The sequence below is a fragment of the Procambarus clarkii genome, chromosome 89 (assembly GCF_040958095.1).
Source record: "Procambarus clarkii isolate CNS0578487 chromosome 89, FALCON_Pclarkii_2.0, whole genome shotgun sequence".
Taxonomy (NCBI): domain Eukaryota; kingdom Metazoa; phylum Arthropoda; class Malacostraca; order Decapoda; family Cambaridae; genus Procambarus; species Procambarus clarkii.
In genome coordinates, this window is record NC_091238.1 from 18,040,402 (window position 1) to 18,053,826 (window position 13,425).

At 43.5% G+C, this 13,425-nt stretch overlaps 2 protein-coding genes across 14 annotated transcripts in view; one reads left to right on the forward strand and one right to left on the reverse strand.

The window, feature by feature from the left end:
* LOC138359177 (uncharacterized) overlaps positions 1-13,425 on the reverse strand; it is a 271,321-nt gene that overhangs the window by 38,031 nt on the left and 219,865 nt on the right. The gene's annotated exons all lie outside the window — the stretch shown is intronic.
* Ttc7 (tetratricopeptide repeat domain 7) overlaps positions 1-13,425 on the forward strand; it is a 109,115-nt gene that overhangs the window by 21,422 nt on the left and 74,268 nt on the right. For all 9 annotated transcript variants that reach the window (XR_011225837.1, XR_011225836.1, XR_011225835.1 and 6 more), the window contains 5 exons: positions 6,603-6,791; positions 8,036-8,168; positions 9,400-9,536; positions 12,120-12,249; positions 12,762-12,909. Coding sequence is in view for 6 of the 9 variants with exons in the window: in XM_069318143.1 (XP_069174244.1) it covers positions 6,603-6,791; positions 8,036-8,168; positions 9,400-9,536; positions 12,120-12,249; positions 12,762-12,909 (737 nt within the window). In the remaining 3 variants the exon portion in view is untranslated. The remainder of the gene's footprint in view (positions 1-6,602; positions 6,792-8,035; positions 8,169-9,399; positions 9,537-12,119; positions 12,250-12,761; positions 12,910-13,425) is intronic.

The following is a 13,425-nucleotide window of genomic DNA, read 5'->3' on the forward strand; positions in this document are numbered from 1 at the left end:
CTCGAGTAGTTTGGTAATGCAGAAGACGCATGGGAAAACTTTGTGAATTTTGTAACGCATATTAAGGTATTATGCAGATTTTAACCTTGTATGATGAAGCATTATAAGAAGTTTCAGTCTCCGTTTCAGAAGAAGTAAGCAGTCTCCGTGGTGTAGTGGTAAGACACTCGCCTGGCGTTCCGCGAGCGCTATGTCATGGGTTCGTATCCTGGCCGGGGAGGATTTACTGGGCGCAATTCCTTAACTGTAGCCTCTGTTTAACGCAACAGTAAAATGTGTACAGTGGTACCTCGCATAACGAATTTAATCCGTTCCAACGCCGCTGTCGTCATGTGAAACCGGCGTCATGCAAAACAATTTTCCCCACCCAAAACAATGTAAATACAAATAATCCGTTCCACCCCCTAAAACAACAATATGACATTATACACTGGTAATATTATACTGTACAAGTTAAATAAATGTTTGTTTGACTGTTTCCATGTGTATATTCACTTTACCTTATGAAGAGTCGTTGCTGGCTTGAGGGAGCCGATCGGGAGGGAGGGAGGAGAGGGCTTATGGGGAGGAGGGAGACACCACCTCTGGGTCAGGCGGGCTCGCTCTCTTTGGGAATTTAACCCCACTAGGACCGGGTTGTGGTTCACGTCTCTTCCCACCTGTCCACTGACCATATCGCGTGTCACTTGTTGTTGTCTTCGTTTGAGGATGTCCCTAAATCGAGACAGCACATTGTCATTAAACAGGTTCACGCACCGTGTTGTCACCGCCTTATCAGGGTGATGCTTTTCCGCAAATGCTGTCACCTTTTCGAACATGCCCAGCACGTCCCTGATCTCACTAGATGGGATAGCATCCTCGCAGACCTCCTCCTCCCCCGATGAGAGCTCCTGTACCTCCTGTTGCAGCAGCTCTTTCTGCAGTTCCAGGAGTTCCTCGGTGGTCAGTTCATCACTGTGCTCCTCCACCAACTCCTGCACATCAGCAGCATCCACCTCCAGACCCAGTGTGTGTCCCAGAGCGACAATATCATTCACTAAAAGAGCCTCCGGGTCATCCACAGGTGCGGATGCAGATGCAGGTGCAGGACCGAAACCTTCGAAGTCTCGCTCAGGGACACCCTCAGGCCACAAGTTTCGCCATGCAGAGTGTAGGGTTCTCTGTGACACCCCTTCCCAGGCCTTATCTATCAAACGCAAGGCCCCCATGATATTGAACTGCTCCTTCCAGAATTGTCTGAGGGTCAGCTCTGTGGTGTCAATCATATGAACACATCTCTCCAACAAGGCCTTCATATAGAGCTTCTTAAAGTTAGCAATGACCTGCTGATCCATGGGTTGGAGGAGTGGCGTGGTGTTTGGAGGAAGAAACTTGATGGTGATAAACTGATTTTCAGGGAACAGATCATCTTGCAGTTGGCAAGGATGCGCAGGTGCATTATCGAGCACAAGCAAGGCCTTGAGTGGTAACTGCTTGTCGACGAGATAATTTCTCACTGTGGGCCGAAAACGTCATTTACCCACTCACTAAAGAAGATCTGCGTGACCCAGGACCTCTTGTTCGACCTCCACATCACATTCAGCCGTGTCTTGTGACCCTTAAACGCCTTGAACACTCGTGGATTTTCTGAGTGATAGACGAGCAGCGGCTTGACCTTGCAATCGCCACATGCATTGGCGCAGAGCACGAGAGTAAGGCGATCCTTCATCGGTTTGTGGCCAGGCAATGATTGTTCCTCTTGCGTGATGTAGGTCCTCTTCGTCAGTTTTTTTCAAAAAAGGCCGGTCTCGTCACAATTGAAAACTTGTTGTGGCAGAAACTGCTCCTGATCAACAAATTTCTGGAACTCTGGCACAAAAGCCTCAGCAGCACCTTTATCAGAGCTGGCAGCCTCCCCATGTCGCACAACACTGTGTATACCACTCCTTTTCTTAAAGTTCTCAAACCAGCCACGGCTTGCCCTAAATACCTCCTCATCTTCAGACGACGCACCTGGTATCTTCCTGACAAGGTCCACATACAGCATCCTAGCCTTAGCGCAAACGATAGCTTCAGAGACACAATCGCCATGCAATTGTCGTTCATTCATCCACACCAGCAGTAGCCGTTCCACATCTTCCAGGAGTTTTGGACGTTTGCTGGTGAGCTTGCTAACTCCTTTGGCCATGTCAAGCGTCTTATATTTATCCTTGCCCTTCAGTATGGTGGATATTGTTGAGGGAGCCCTGCCATACTCCCTGGCAAGATCAACCACACGAATACCACGCTCGTGCTTTGCTATGATCTCTTTCTTCACTTCCACAGTGATTGCCTCTTTCTTCCCCTTGCAAACTCCTGCTTTCGCAGGCTGCTTCTTGGACGACATCGTGCGTTCAGAATTGTAGTCACAAAACCACAAAAAAAAAAAAACACGAATATCAGAATTGTGTGTGGAGCGATACAGACGGATACTGGTCGTGTGAGACACCAATACAACACTGTAGACAGTGGCGGCGTGACCCCACCATGTGGTGTTGACGTTACACAAACGAGCGTTCGTCATATGGGACGATTTCTCGCCGATCGGGCCAGTCGTTACCCAAAATATTCGCCTTGTGGGGCGATCGTTATGCAAGGTACCACTGTACTTGGATGAAAAAACGATTCTTCGCGGCAGGGGATCGTATTCCAGGGACCATAGGATTAAGGACTTGCCCGAAACGCTACGCGTACTAGTGGCTGTACAAGAATGTAACAACTCTTGTATATATCTCAAAAAAAAAAAAAAAAAAAAAGTTACTCGGTTATTTTTATGGGCCAGGGTTCTTCAAGCATTTACATGTTCACTTATGAAACATGTACATCTTTCGTTGATCATGGCAGATTAATTCGTATTTATTGAACAGTTTGCATGCTTGTTATAGACAGCCTCAGCGGAGCTCAGAAAGTGTAATAGATACAAACAAAGGCTGCATAATTGAGGAAATATGAACAAGTTTACATGTACTCGTAAATGCTTCATGAATCCTGGCAAGTGATAAACTTATTTAACGTGTTAAAATACCTTGCTTTATTATTTGTATGATCTAGTAATTTACTATATGGAATAATTTTTAGGCACTGTAATACTGTATTGTATGTTGTATCTTAAAAAAATATTTGTGTAAAATTATTGTTATAGGCAGTAAGAATGCACACAATAACATTATTCTTCATAATATTGATGTAGAAGTAATTTACAGGCTCGTGTTGACTATTTTAATTTGATTTTGGAAATATGCTATTCTGAGGTATTCCTCTTAACTGCTCCCTAAGACAAGATGTACCCCTAGTTTTCCCGAGAAGTGATTTATGACAGTGAAGGCAGGTGAGGCACTGTGTTCATACAACAGAAATCTAATCAAACATCCTTGTCAACCAGGAGGCATAATCAAAGTGTAGGCTGTCAGGGACATTGATCCTGGAAACCACGTCAAGGTAAAAGGTAATGTACAGGTCATAGGACGGCAGTACTATACTGTATAATGCCAAGAATGGTATGGACAGGCTTTGAGTGCACGAGTGAGGCTGTTCTGGTAATGTCTAGCTCCTTTGACCCTCTCCTATGCCTCTCTTGAACTGGTATAACCCAAAAGAGATGTTGATGAGATCCCTGTTGTTCCTGTGCAGTGTATCACCTTACCTTGATGGTCATGATCCAAGAAAAGAATGGATGATGCTGTAGAGAGAATTCGTGTTCTCTTCAGAAAGGAGATTTTCATATTCACTCAAAGCCTGATTTATGCAAATGACATATTCCGAATATGACATATTCGGTCTTCTTTCAGGGGTATTTTTGCGTAATGTAGTACTGTAGTGTTGTAAGTATGACATGTTGGTTTGATTTTACAGAGTGCAGAGGGGAACTAATATTTTTGAAGACTGCCAAGAATACATTTAGTTTTGATCTTTGCCTCGAGTTTTGTATTAAGTTGTTTTTTGTAAATGGAAATTTGCCACACCAAATATTATTGAAGTTTGGAGATCCCAAGAGACTATCACAAAGCAAAATATTGTAGTTATTCAGAATTTGTGAAAATAAATGAGGGATAATTTTATATTTTGGTTATAGATTGAACACAACTGTAACATACCATCTTAATTATCATGGACAATTATTATTCACAGCTGTGAGTTGAGAAAGTGCAACATGCACATGCGACTCCTTTTCCCTGTTGTTACTCATGCCGAACAGTCTATTTTTATCCTCTTTCTACTTGTCAGCCTCATGGCACACTGGCAGTGGCCATGGCACACTGGCACAGTAGACATGGCACACTGGCAGTGGTCATGACATACTGGCAGTGGACATGGCACACTGGCAGTGGACATGGCACACTGGCAGTGGCCATGACACACTGGCAGTGGACATGGCACACTGGCAGTGGCCATGACACACTGGCAGTGGCCATGACACACTGGCAGTGGCCATGACACACTGGCAGTGGACATGGCACACTGGCAGTGGCCATGACACACTGGCAGTGGACATGGCACACTGGCAGTGGTCATGGCACACTGGCAGTGGTCATGGCACACTGGCAGTGGTCATGGCACACTGGCAGTGGTCATGGCACACTGGCAGTGGTCATGGCACACTGGCAGTGGTCATGGCACACTGGCAGTGGTCATGGCACACTGGCAGTGGTCATGGCACACTGGCAGTGGTCATGGCACACTGACAGTGGTCTTGGCACACTGGCAATGGTCATGGCACACTGGCAGTGGTCATGGCACACTGACACTGGTCTTGGCACACTGGCAATGGTCATGGCACACTGGCAGTGGTCATGGCACACTGGCAGTGGTCATGGCACACTGATAGTGGTCTTGGCACACTGGCAGTGGACACGGCAGACTGGTAAGATGGTTCATGGAGAGTGAGCATGGTACTCTGGCAATGAATATGGTATAGGGTAGCTAGCATGTTTCCAGAAGTGTGTGCATAATACCTGTATAATTCATTCTGTAGATTAGATTGATAATTCAAGAAATACAGTAAATGTTTTGGATTAATTAATTTCTAGATAATATAATTTCATTGTTGGGAACAGGAAGCTTGTTCTTAGAGCTACTGAGGTCCTCCTTCAAGTTCGAACTACTGACCCTTCCCAGGATGCAACCCACAACGGATGTCTAATTCCTGGGTGCCTATTTATTGCCCGCAAGGGGTTTTTGTGGCTCGGCATTTACCTACCCTTGGGGCCAGCTAGGGTGTCGTGGCCCTTGTTCGCCTTGGGTAGGGAGTGGTATTGTGCTGGTTGGGGCATCAAGGTGTTGTGCAGCCTGCCTATTTACATGGGAAACTGACTGGGAACTGAACCCAGGTCCCTCGGTTCTAAGCCGCGAACATTGACTGCTGTGATGATTTCTTGGCTACTGAACACACAAGATCATAGCTGCCTTAGGAATGGAGTATCAGGCTCTGTGTTGATTATTAAAGATTGTGGAATGATGGGTGTTTGGGTATTGAAAAGGCTGCCATACCAGTTTTGATCCATTACTCTGAAATAAACCCAGCATAAGTGAAAATTACATACAATATATTTATTAGAGAAGTGGATTAAAAAAATAGCCTTAGCAGAGAAGAACTCTTAGTAATGTAGTTCAAACAAATTACTACAATCCTGCACAGAGGATTGGATTATTTATTATAATGATTAGCCTTTCATAAGTTGTTCTTAATCCTCAAATAATTTTTTAAGAGGGAGGGAGGAAGACATGAGGAGGAGTACATAGAGGGGTGAATGGCTGACAATAGCCAGTATCTCATTCATGTCTATGAACATAGACATTCATGATGATGTACAGTATGTAGTTCTGTATACCTGAAAACATTTTTTCATATATTTTAAGTGCATTTGTTTTTACCTGTATCGTTATGCAAAGCTCTAGGAAAATAACAAAATAAACCTTATTAGGTAGTTTAATAGCTCTAATTACTTAGATTGGTTGCTAGTGATAGCTTTGAGTCTGGCTGGGCTGGTGTTCGATCCCCGTCATTCTAAGTGGTTCGGCACGCTTCCTTCATTCTGCCCTCAAATCACAGTCCCTTATTCTAATACCCCTTTCAAGTGCCATGTAGTCATATTGATTATATAGCACTTTCTCCTTATAATTACCTTCCCTGGGTGTTTGATGCTTAAAGGTATGAATATTCTTCGAGATCAGTATTTTAGAGAAGTATCTTTATGCTCTGTCCTGTTCTAATTCAGGATTTAAAATTTTTCGGTGTATACATACTGCAGCTATAAAACAATTGTTTTGTGATATATGTATATAGCAGACACCCAGGTTCAGCATCCAGGATTTAATGGAACAGTTGTGGGTTGCCTCCTGTTTAAGATCAGGAGTTGGCTTGAAAGGCCCTCATTAAACTTAATAGGCTTCCAGTTCCCTATAATGGGAAAACATATTCCCATTGGTAAATGGATAATATGTTTCATGCATTCTTAGCATGTACAGTATTTTATAATTAGACTATTATTAAACTAAATGGTAAAAAGCCTTTTGACGTGTGATTTGACTAATTTTTGTTGTTGTTTATTGCTCAATGAAGAGTGAAGTTTGACACTGACTTTCAGGTTTGAGTTCAGAGAAGGTTCCTCTCACAAACAACAGTAAGTATCAACGAGCAGAGAAGGCAGAGAAAATGATCAAGTGTTTTGAATTGGCCGGAGATCTAACGCTGTTGTACCTGCAGGAGCAGGACAAACTTTCCTCCACACCATCCACACATTCCTTGCAATCTTTGCCAGCAACCAGCACTACAGGTAACTAATTCATACGCATGGCCAATCACTTGGACTGGTCAGTAGAGCGAAGCCCTTGCTTCTAGCAGAATAAAGGCTTTGATTGTCAATGGTCCGAGTGGTTGGCTTGAGTCCTTCACCCCTGTCCTCATTTTCCAGCTCCTTGTTCTCACATCTCTTCCAAGTGCTATATAGTATAGCCATACTGGCTTAATGCTTACTTACCTTGTGGTGATTCCAAGGATCAACTCCCCGGTGGCCTAGTCTCTGACCGAGCCACTTGGTTGGTGGTCTGGTCAACCAGGCTATTTGATGCGGCTGCTTGCAGCCTGACATATGAATCAAAATAATCCTAATAATTATAATAATAAATTATTATTATAATTATAATAATTATCTAGCCCATATACTTGTACTGTATAGCAAGCTAATATTATTCTTTATGCAGACAGAAAGTTACAATAATGTGGGGTGAAAATTAGACACCCAATTCACACATGTTAAAAAAAATGTCTTAATGGTCCATGACAGACTGAAATGTCTTTAGTTCCTTTCTTTTCACATGTGTGATGGAGATGGTGATGAAGAGGTTAAAGATCGTGTTGATCTTACAAGAGTGAAGAGCATTTTGATGATTAATTGTGAAGTTTGTCATTGTTTTTCATGATACAACACATTATAGTATAACATTGGCTCATAGTTTTGCTGCATACTCATGCTCAGTGCCTGGGTTTTAATGTTCAGGGAGTCATCATAAACTCCACAAAAGAGATGATGGTGGAAGGCCCACCATCATATATATCATATCATATATCATATGATATGATAAGCTCTGATATCAGATATCAGAGTTTTGCTGATATCAGAGAATATCAGCTGTCTGATATTATAACCTGAATACCATCCAGGTTGTAAATGCACCTGGCATCTGATGACATAAAGGTTTTGAGTCTTGAAACGACTTAGAGCTGCAGGTGTTGTTTACTTTGTTCGTTTTATTTGGGTGTACATCAGAGGTCACCAAATGAGGGGGGATTTACTCCTTACTACCCTATTTTGAGAAAATTTTGAGGCAGTACAGCAGGATCAAACCAGCATACCAGGACTCGCCACCCACATCCACTACTGACTGAACTATGAGCTACCTTTCATGAAGCTAGAAACGTGCCTTGTTAATGCTCTCTGATAATTGCCAAAAAAAACATTAACTTGACAGCTGCCTCCACATGGAATATTTCTAGTAACCCATTTAATATTTTTTCAAGGTTCAACATCACCCCTACCACCCAATGGACTCGAGAACAAGAAGATTGGAGTAATTCTCGAAACAGCACTACAAAGAGCACCTATTCTTCACATGAAGGCTGGACAACTTGATAAAGCTATAAGTAGATACAGGTCAGACACGAACTGTGTTAGGGCATGCGAGGGTGTGTAAGGAACACGTCGGCGGTCACTGGGTCTTGTGGTGATTGCATCTCTCTCTTGCTGTTCATGTATGGTTGTGATATGTTTTGTTTACTTTTGTTCATTGACTGATTTGTTTAGTAATAAATTAAATGTTGGATAAAAATATTTATAATGAAAACATTGAGAAGAGTAAGAGCATGTAGTTTTACCAACTGCAAACAACCAAAATTGTAAATACAAAACCCATGAATAGTAAAAGTTTGTTGTACTCAGATAGGATCTGATGAATATGTGGATAATGAAGTCATTGTATTATACTTGAGAGTAAGAGGAGGAGGATGGCCAAGTTGAAGACAGTCATGGTGAGTGAGTGTGTCACAAAGTGGTGAGCGAGCATGTCACTAAGTGGTGAGCTAGCATGTGTCACTAAGTGGTGAGCATGCATGTCACTAAGTGGTGAGCGAGTGTCACTAAGCATTGAGCAAGCGATGACACAAAGTGGTGAGCATGTGCGTGTCACTAAACACTGAGTAAGTGGGTTTAATAAGTGATAGGGAAAAGGCAAGGTGGTATCAGTTTGTCAGGAGGGTGACAGTTTGATATGTTTGTATATGACAAATTGGAAAAATTACTGCACATCTTCTCCTATGAAATGATAGTGGTGTTGATGTGGATAATTTGCTGGTACTGTATGTTGAAGTGCTGGTTCTCTATCATCCTGGAGTGTGGTGGTGCTGGTTCTCCATCATCCTGGAGTGTGATGGTGCTGGTTCACCATGATCTTGAAGTGTGGTAGTGCTGGAGTGCAGTGGATCTGGTTCTGTAGTGATGCTGGAGGGTGGTGATGGTGCTGGTTCTCTATGATGCTGGAATGAGGTACTGTACTGCTGAACCTCCATGAGGCTGGAATGAGGTGGTGCTAGATCTCTCTGATGCTGGAGTGTGGTGATGCTGGTTGTCTGTAATGCTGTGTGGTGTGTAGGATATGGTGAACAGATTAGCATTACCTTTAACATCATAAGGCTTTTCTCTCTGTTTCTGCCTTTACCGAGGCCTCTCCCACTTCGTACAAATGGGTAATAATGATGCTCGTTCCTTTTATTAAATTATATCATTTTTATCAAGATGTCAAGTTTTATCCTGTGTACATTTATTAATTTTGCATTTAGATCATTTGATGAATAATTTAAGATGATTCAACGTGAATTGACCTCTGTAGGAGCATGCTGTCAGCAGTAGAGTCGACTGCTACACAGCACCTTCGTCTGACCTTAGCTCGACAGTTAGCAGAAGTCCTGCTGAGGGGATGCTCTGAGCATGCTTATAAAGCTCCTAATCAGGGAATAAGGTCAATAGGTAAGATGCATGTTAATCATCATTATATGTGTGTGCATACTGCTAATATAATGACTATTTCAGGATGTCCATATGTTGTACGGACATAAAATGGTAATTATACAAGGACTTCATAGTAAAAACTTGCATATGGTGGCGACATACGAAGGATTAATTGGCAACACAAGAGAACTGTACAAAGAGTAGACTTTCCTTTGTGGGACTGTGTATGGAATAATCAAGGCATTGTTGGTGGCTGGTCCCCTTTACATCAAACTGTTCATTGAATGTCTCTTCATATCTAAGTATCTAATATTACTGACACAAAATTATTGAGATGCTTGTCCTGACATAAAAATTATAATTAATTGTTGATAAAATTATGCAGATTTCTATGGGAGGAGCTCTTTCGGCTTCCTGGAGCTATCGGGCCGATATGTGATATATTAGACCGGGGCATTAGTCTATGGAGTTTGACCTACTGGGGACCACAAACCAGAACCTGACCCCCTCAGAGAGGTTTCAGGGAGCAATAGCACTGGAACCCTCCCACCCCCTGTGGTTGGAGGTTTTCCTTATCTGCTATTGACTGGGGCTTAGGCACCCAGAAAAATAGGCATAACAAAACAAACCCCATATACGTGGGGTTTGGTAAGAAAATTACAGCTAAAAACCAAAATATGAGGTAGAACTTCCTCCAATCCCAAGGAAACAAGCAAACGTCACATTCCACTGCCATGCTGCTCGACCGCACAACCCTCCCCTTCCCGAGGGGGGGAGGGGGAGCCCTGGATCTCCCTTGCACCGTTAGCTAATGTAGTCCAGCACAGATGTCTTCTCTGACCTCAATTTCCAAGGCGGTGTTTTGCCTTCGTGTCGACCTCTGCAGTGTTGTTGTATGTGGTGGCCAGGTGTCCTCATCAGTGCCAGGGCTGCATGTGCTTAGGGGCATCCTTCCCTAGGCACCCTGTGAGTACTCCCCTTGCTTGTTAGGATTCCCTTCCCTGGTGCGTTCGGGAAACCATTTTCGAAGGGGTTTTTGCGGCTCGGCATTTACCCCGCCCTTGGGGCCAGCTGGGGTGTCGTGGCCCTTGTTCGCCTTGGGTAGGGAGTGGTATTGTGCTGGTTGGGGCATCAAGGTGTTGTGCAGCCTGCCTATTTACGCAGGAAACTACCGGTTCCTGTTTCCCTGGAGAAGTTGTACTTTTGCGGGGATTTTTCTTTGGTTTTTGTTTTTCTCGCCTGGTGGGGGTCTGCCTGGTGTGCCTATCATTCCACTTACAATATTTTGGTGGCCCTCTGCTAGGCCCCTGTGATTGTACACATCGCAGGGGTTTCAGTGTTTTGATCTCCCCCCTTGTTAGCTTTGGGTCATAAACTGGTTAGCAACACCTTGCCCGGACTTCCCGTAGCAGTCAGCCTACGAGCCATGGAAAACCTGGTTAGGGCTCGGTGGACCTATAGATGAGTCTTCCAAGTTCCAGCCCGCCTCATGCGGGTTCGAAGGTTGCTGTGTGCCCTTGTCTCTGAATGACAGTCACCTCTTTTGCCACCGTCATACTGCCTGTGGGGTCAACGACACCTTTGACCCAGAGCCTTGCAAGTCGTGTTCTCTGCTTGTTCTCCAGTACTATTCTGATGACATTACTGTTAGGGTACAGACAGGATCCGCATTGCATGCGAGGTTTAGGTTGCTGCAACATGCTAGGTTATTTTCCACCCGGCTGCCCCGCTTTGGTTATAGGGACTTGGGGGCGTTAGTTGCTTCGACTATGGTTCAGTCCGTACTCCCTGGTCCTTTCCTTGTTGTTCACCCGCTCCCCTCCACACACTGTCCCACCCCACCCTTGCTTCTGGCTCCCAAACGTCTGAGGGTTTCGGAGTTGGGGCAGGGTTTAGTTGGTAATAAGACTCGGGCAGCTTCGGGGGCTGCACCATTTTGGTTGGGGATGGAGGCATTCGAGCTAGTTCCTCCTGCCGAGGCTACTGGGTCCCACCAGCAGGTCATCTTCTTTTCAGCCTTTTCCCTGGACTCTGCCTTTTCTTCAGGGGTAGAGGGTATGGAGGACTGCTCTGCCCCGGGTCTATGGACGAGCGGCGTGGCAGTAGTGTGAGATATTTGCTTGTTCTCTTGGGATTAGAGGGAGTTCTATCTCTTGCTTCTGCTTTTAGTTTTAATTTTCTTACCATGTGGGGTTTGTTTTGTTATGCCTACCTTTCTGGGTACCTAACCCTGGCCGATAGTAGATAAGGAAAACTCCCAACCACAGGGGGTTTTCCAGGGCCATTATTTGCTGAAACCTCTCTGAGGGGGCCAGGTTCTGACTCGTGGTCCCCGGTAGGTTGAACTCCATAGATTAATGCCCTGGTCTAGTATATCACACATTAGCCCGATAGCTCCAGGGAGCCTCTGGGGCTCACTCAGAAAATGACATTTCATTACATTCAACGCTGGTTTTTTACCTGAAGATGATAACTTTGAATGAAAAGATTGATGATATATGTACTGTATACTGTATTTTAAAAGTCAAATACAGTACATTAGAAAGTAGTGGCTAGCATATCAGCAAACAAGATATTTATGCATCTCTGTTTTTGGTACAGAGGAGAAGAGTCGTAGCAGCTCAAGTCTAAAGTCAGGAGAAAGTCCGTGGAAGCCTCAGCACTACTCGGGCACAAATCTCTTCGTGCCGAAGAACATCAATGAAGAGATAATTCTTTTATTACTTATAAGGTAAAATCACAATACTTGTATTCTTTTACATTTGGCTGTTTTCTCACTGCAGAGACTGTCACAATGTGGCTGAAATAAATATCCCAAATGCTACATATGAAATAAATGAAAATGATAATGATTCAGTCTGTCCTTGATCCTTATTATGTTGGTGTGGGGGGTTGGGTTAATTTTCTCATTGTTTTTAATAGTTTGCTAAACTCTTGCCTGACATCAGCAAGAAAAGTTTGTTCATCTGACATTGTTTCAGAGGAATAGAAAGAACTGTGATTATAGTACTGTATTGAATAACAGTAACGGTGAATATTGAGAGAGCATGAACAAAACGTGCACGAGTCTCCTGTGTGTTATGGATAATAGAACAGTGATGGAGTGATAGAACAGTAGCTATAAAAGTACTGTATATAAAAATTATCAGAGCAACTGGTATATAATGAATAGGGAGGTATTGGATCTCCATTCTTATTATTAAAGGTTTCTTCATCGAAGATTTATTTGTATGCCCTTTACAGTGAGGCTATGGCAGTGAGGGAAGCAGTACTGAGCCAGTCACCAGAGTTCAAGAATGCTCGGGTTCATGCCTACGACAACGCTACTGCTGTTTATGACCTTCTCTGTATATCACTTGCGAGAAGAAAACAATTTAAAATTTTGATTGAGGTAAATATGCTGTTATTTCTATTTGCATAATGATGTGTTGATCGGAATGATGAATGAGCATGTTGCAAGTGTGGTGCCTCATGTATGGTGCCTCATGTATGGTGCCACATGTATGGTGCCTCATGTGGGTTTTTGATGTGTGGTTTTATCCGAATTGGTGATGGAGAAGTGTTGGGTGGGACAAGGAGTAAGAACTTTATTATTGAATTAAAATAATGGTTTCTTGGGATGCAAACTGAAGGGGACTGGACCTGACTTCATTTCTTGAGCAGGGATATATGTTTTATGTCAGTCTTTTTCACCTGGTGCTTCTGTTCACTTTGCAGTAAATAGGTACCTGGGAGTTAAATATCCATTGTGAGTTGCATCCTGGGAAAAGGTCGATAGTCGACCTAGGAGACCTTGGTAAGCCTAAGTACGGGCATCCTGTCCCCAACAACTGGAATTATATACACTTTTAGGGAAAGGGAATTACTGGAAACAACCAAAGCAACAAGGAATATAGATCTTCTTGAG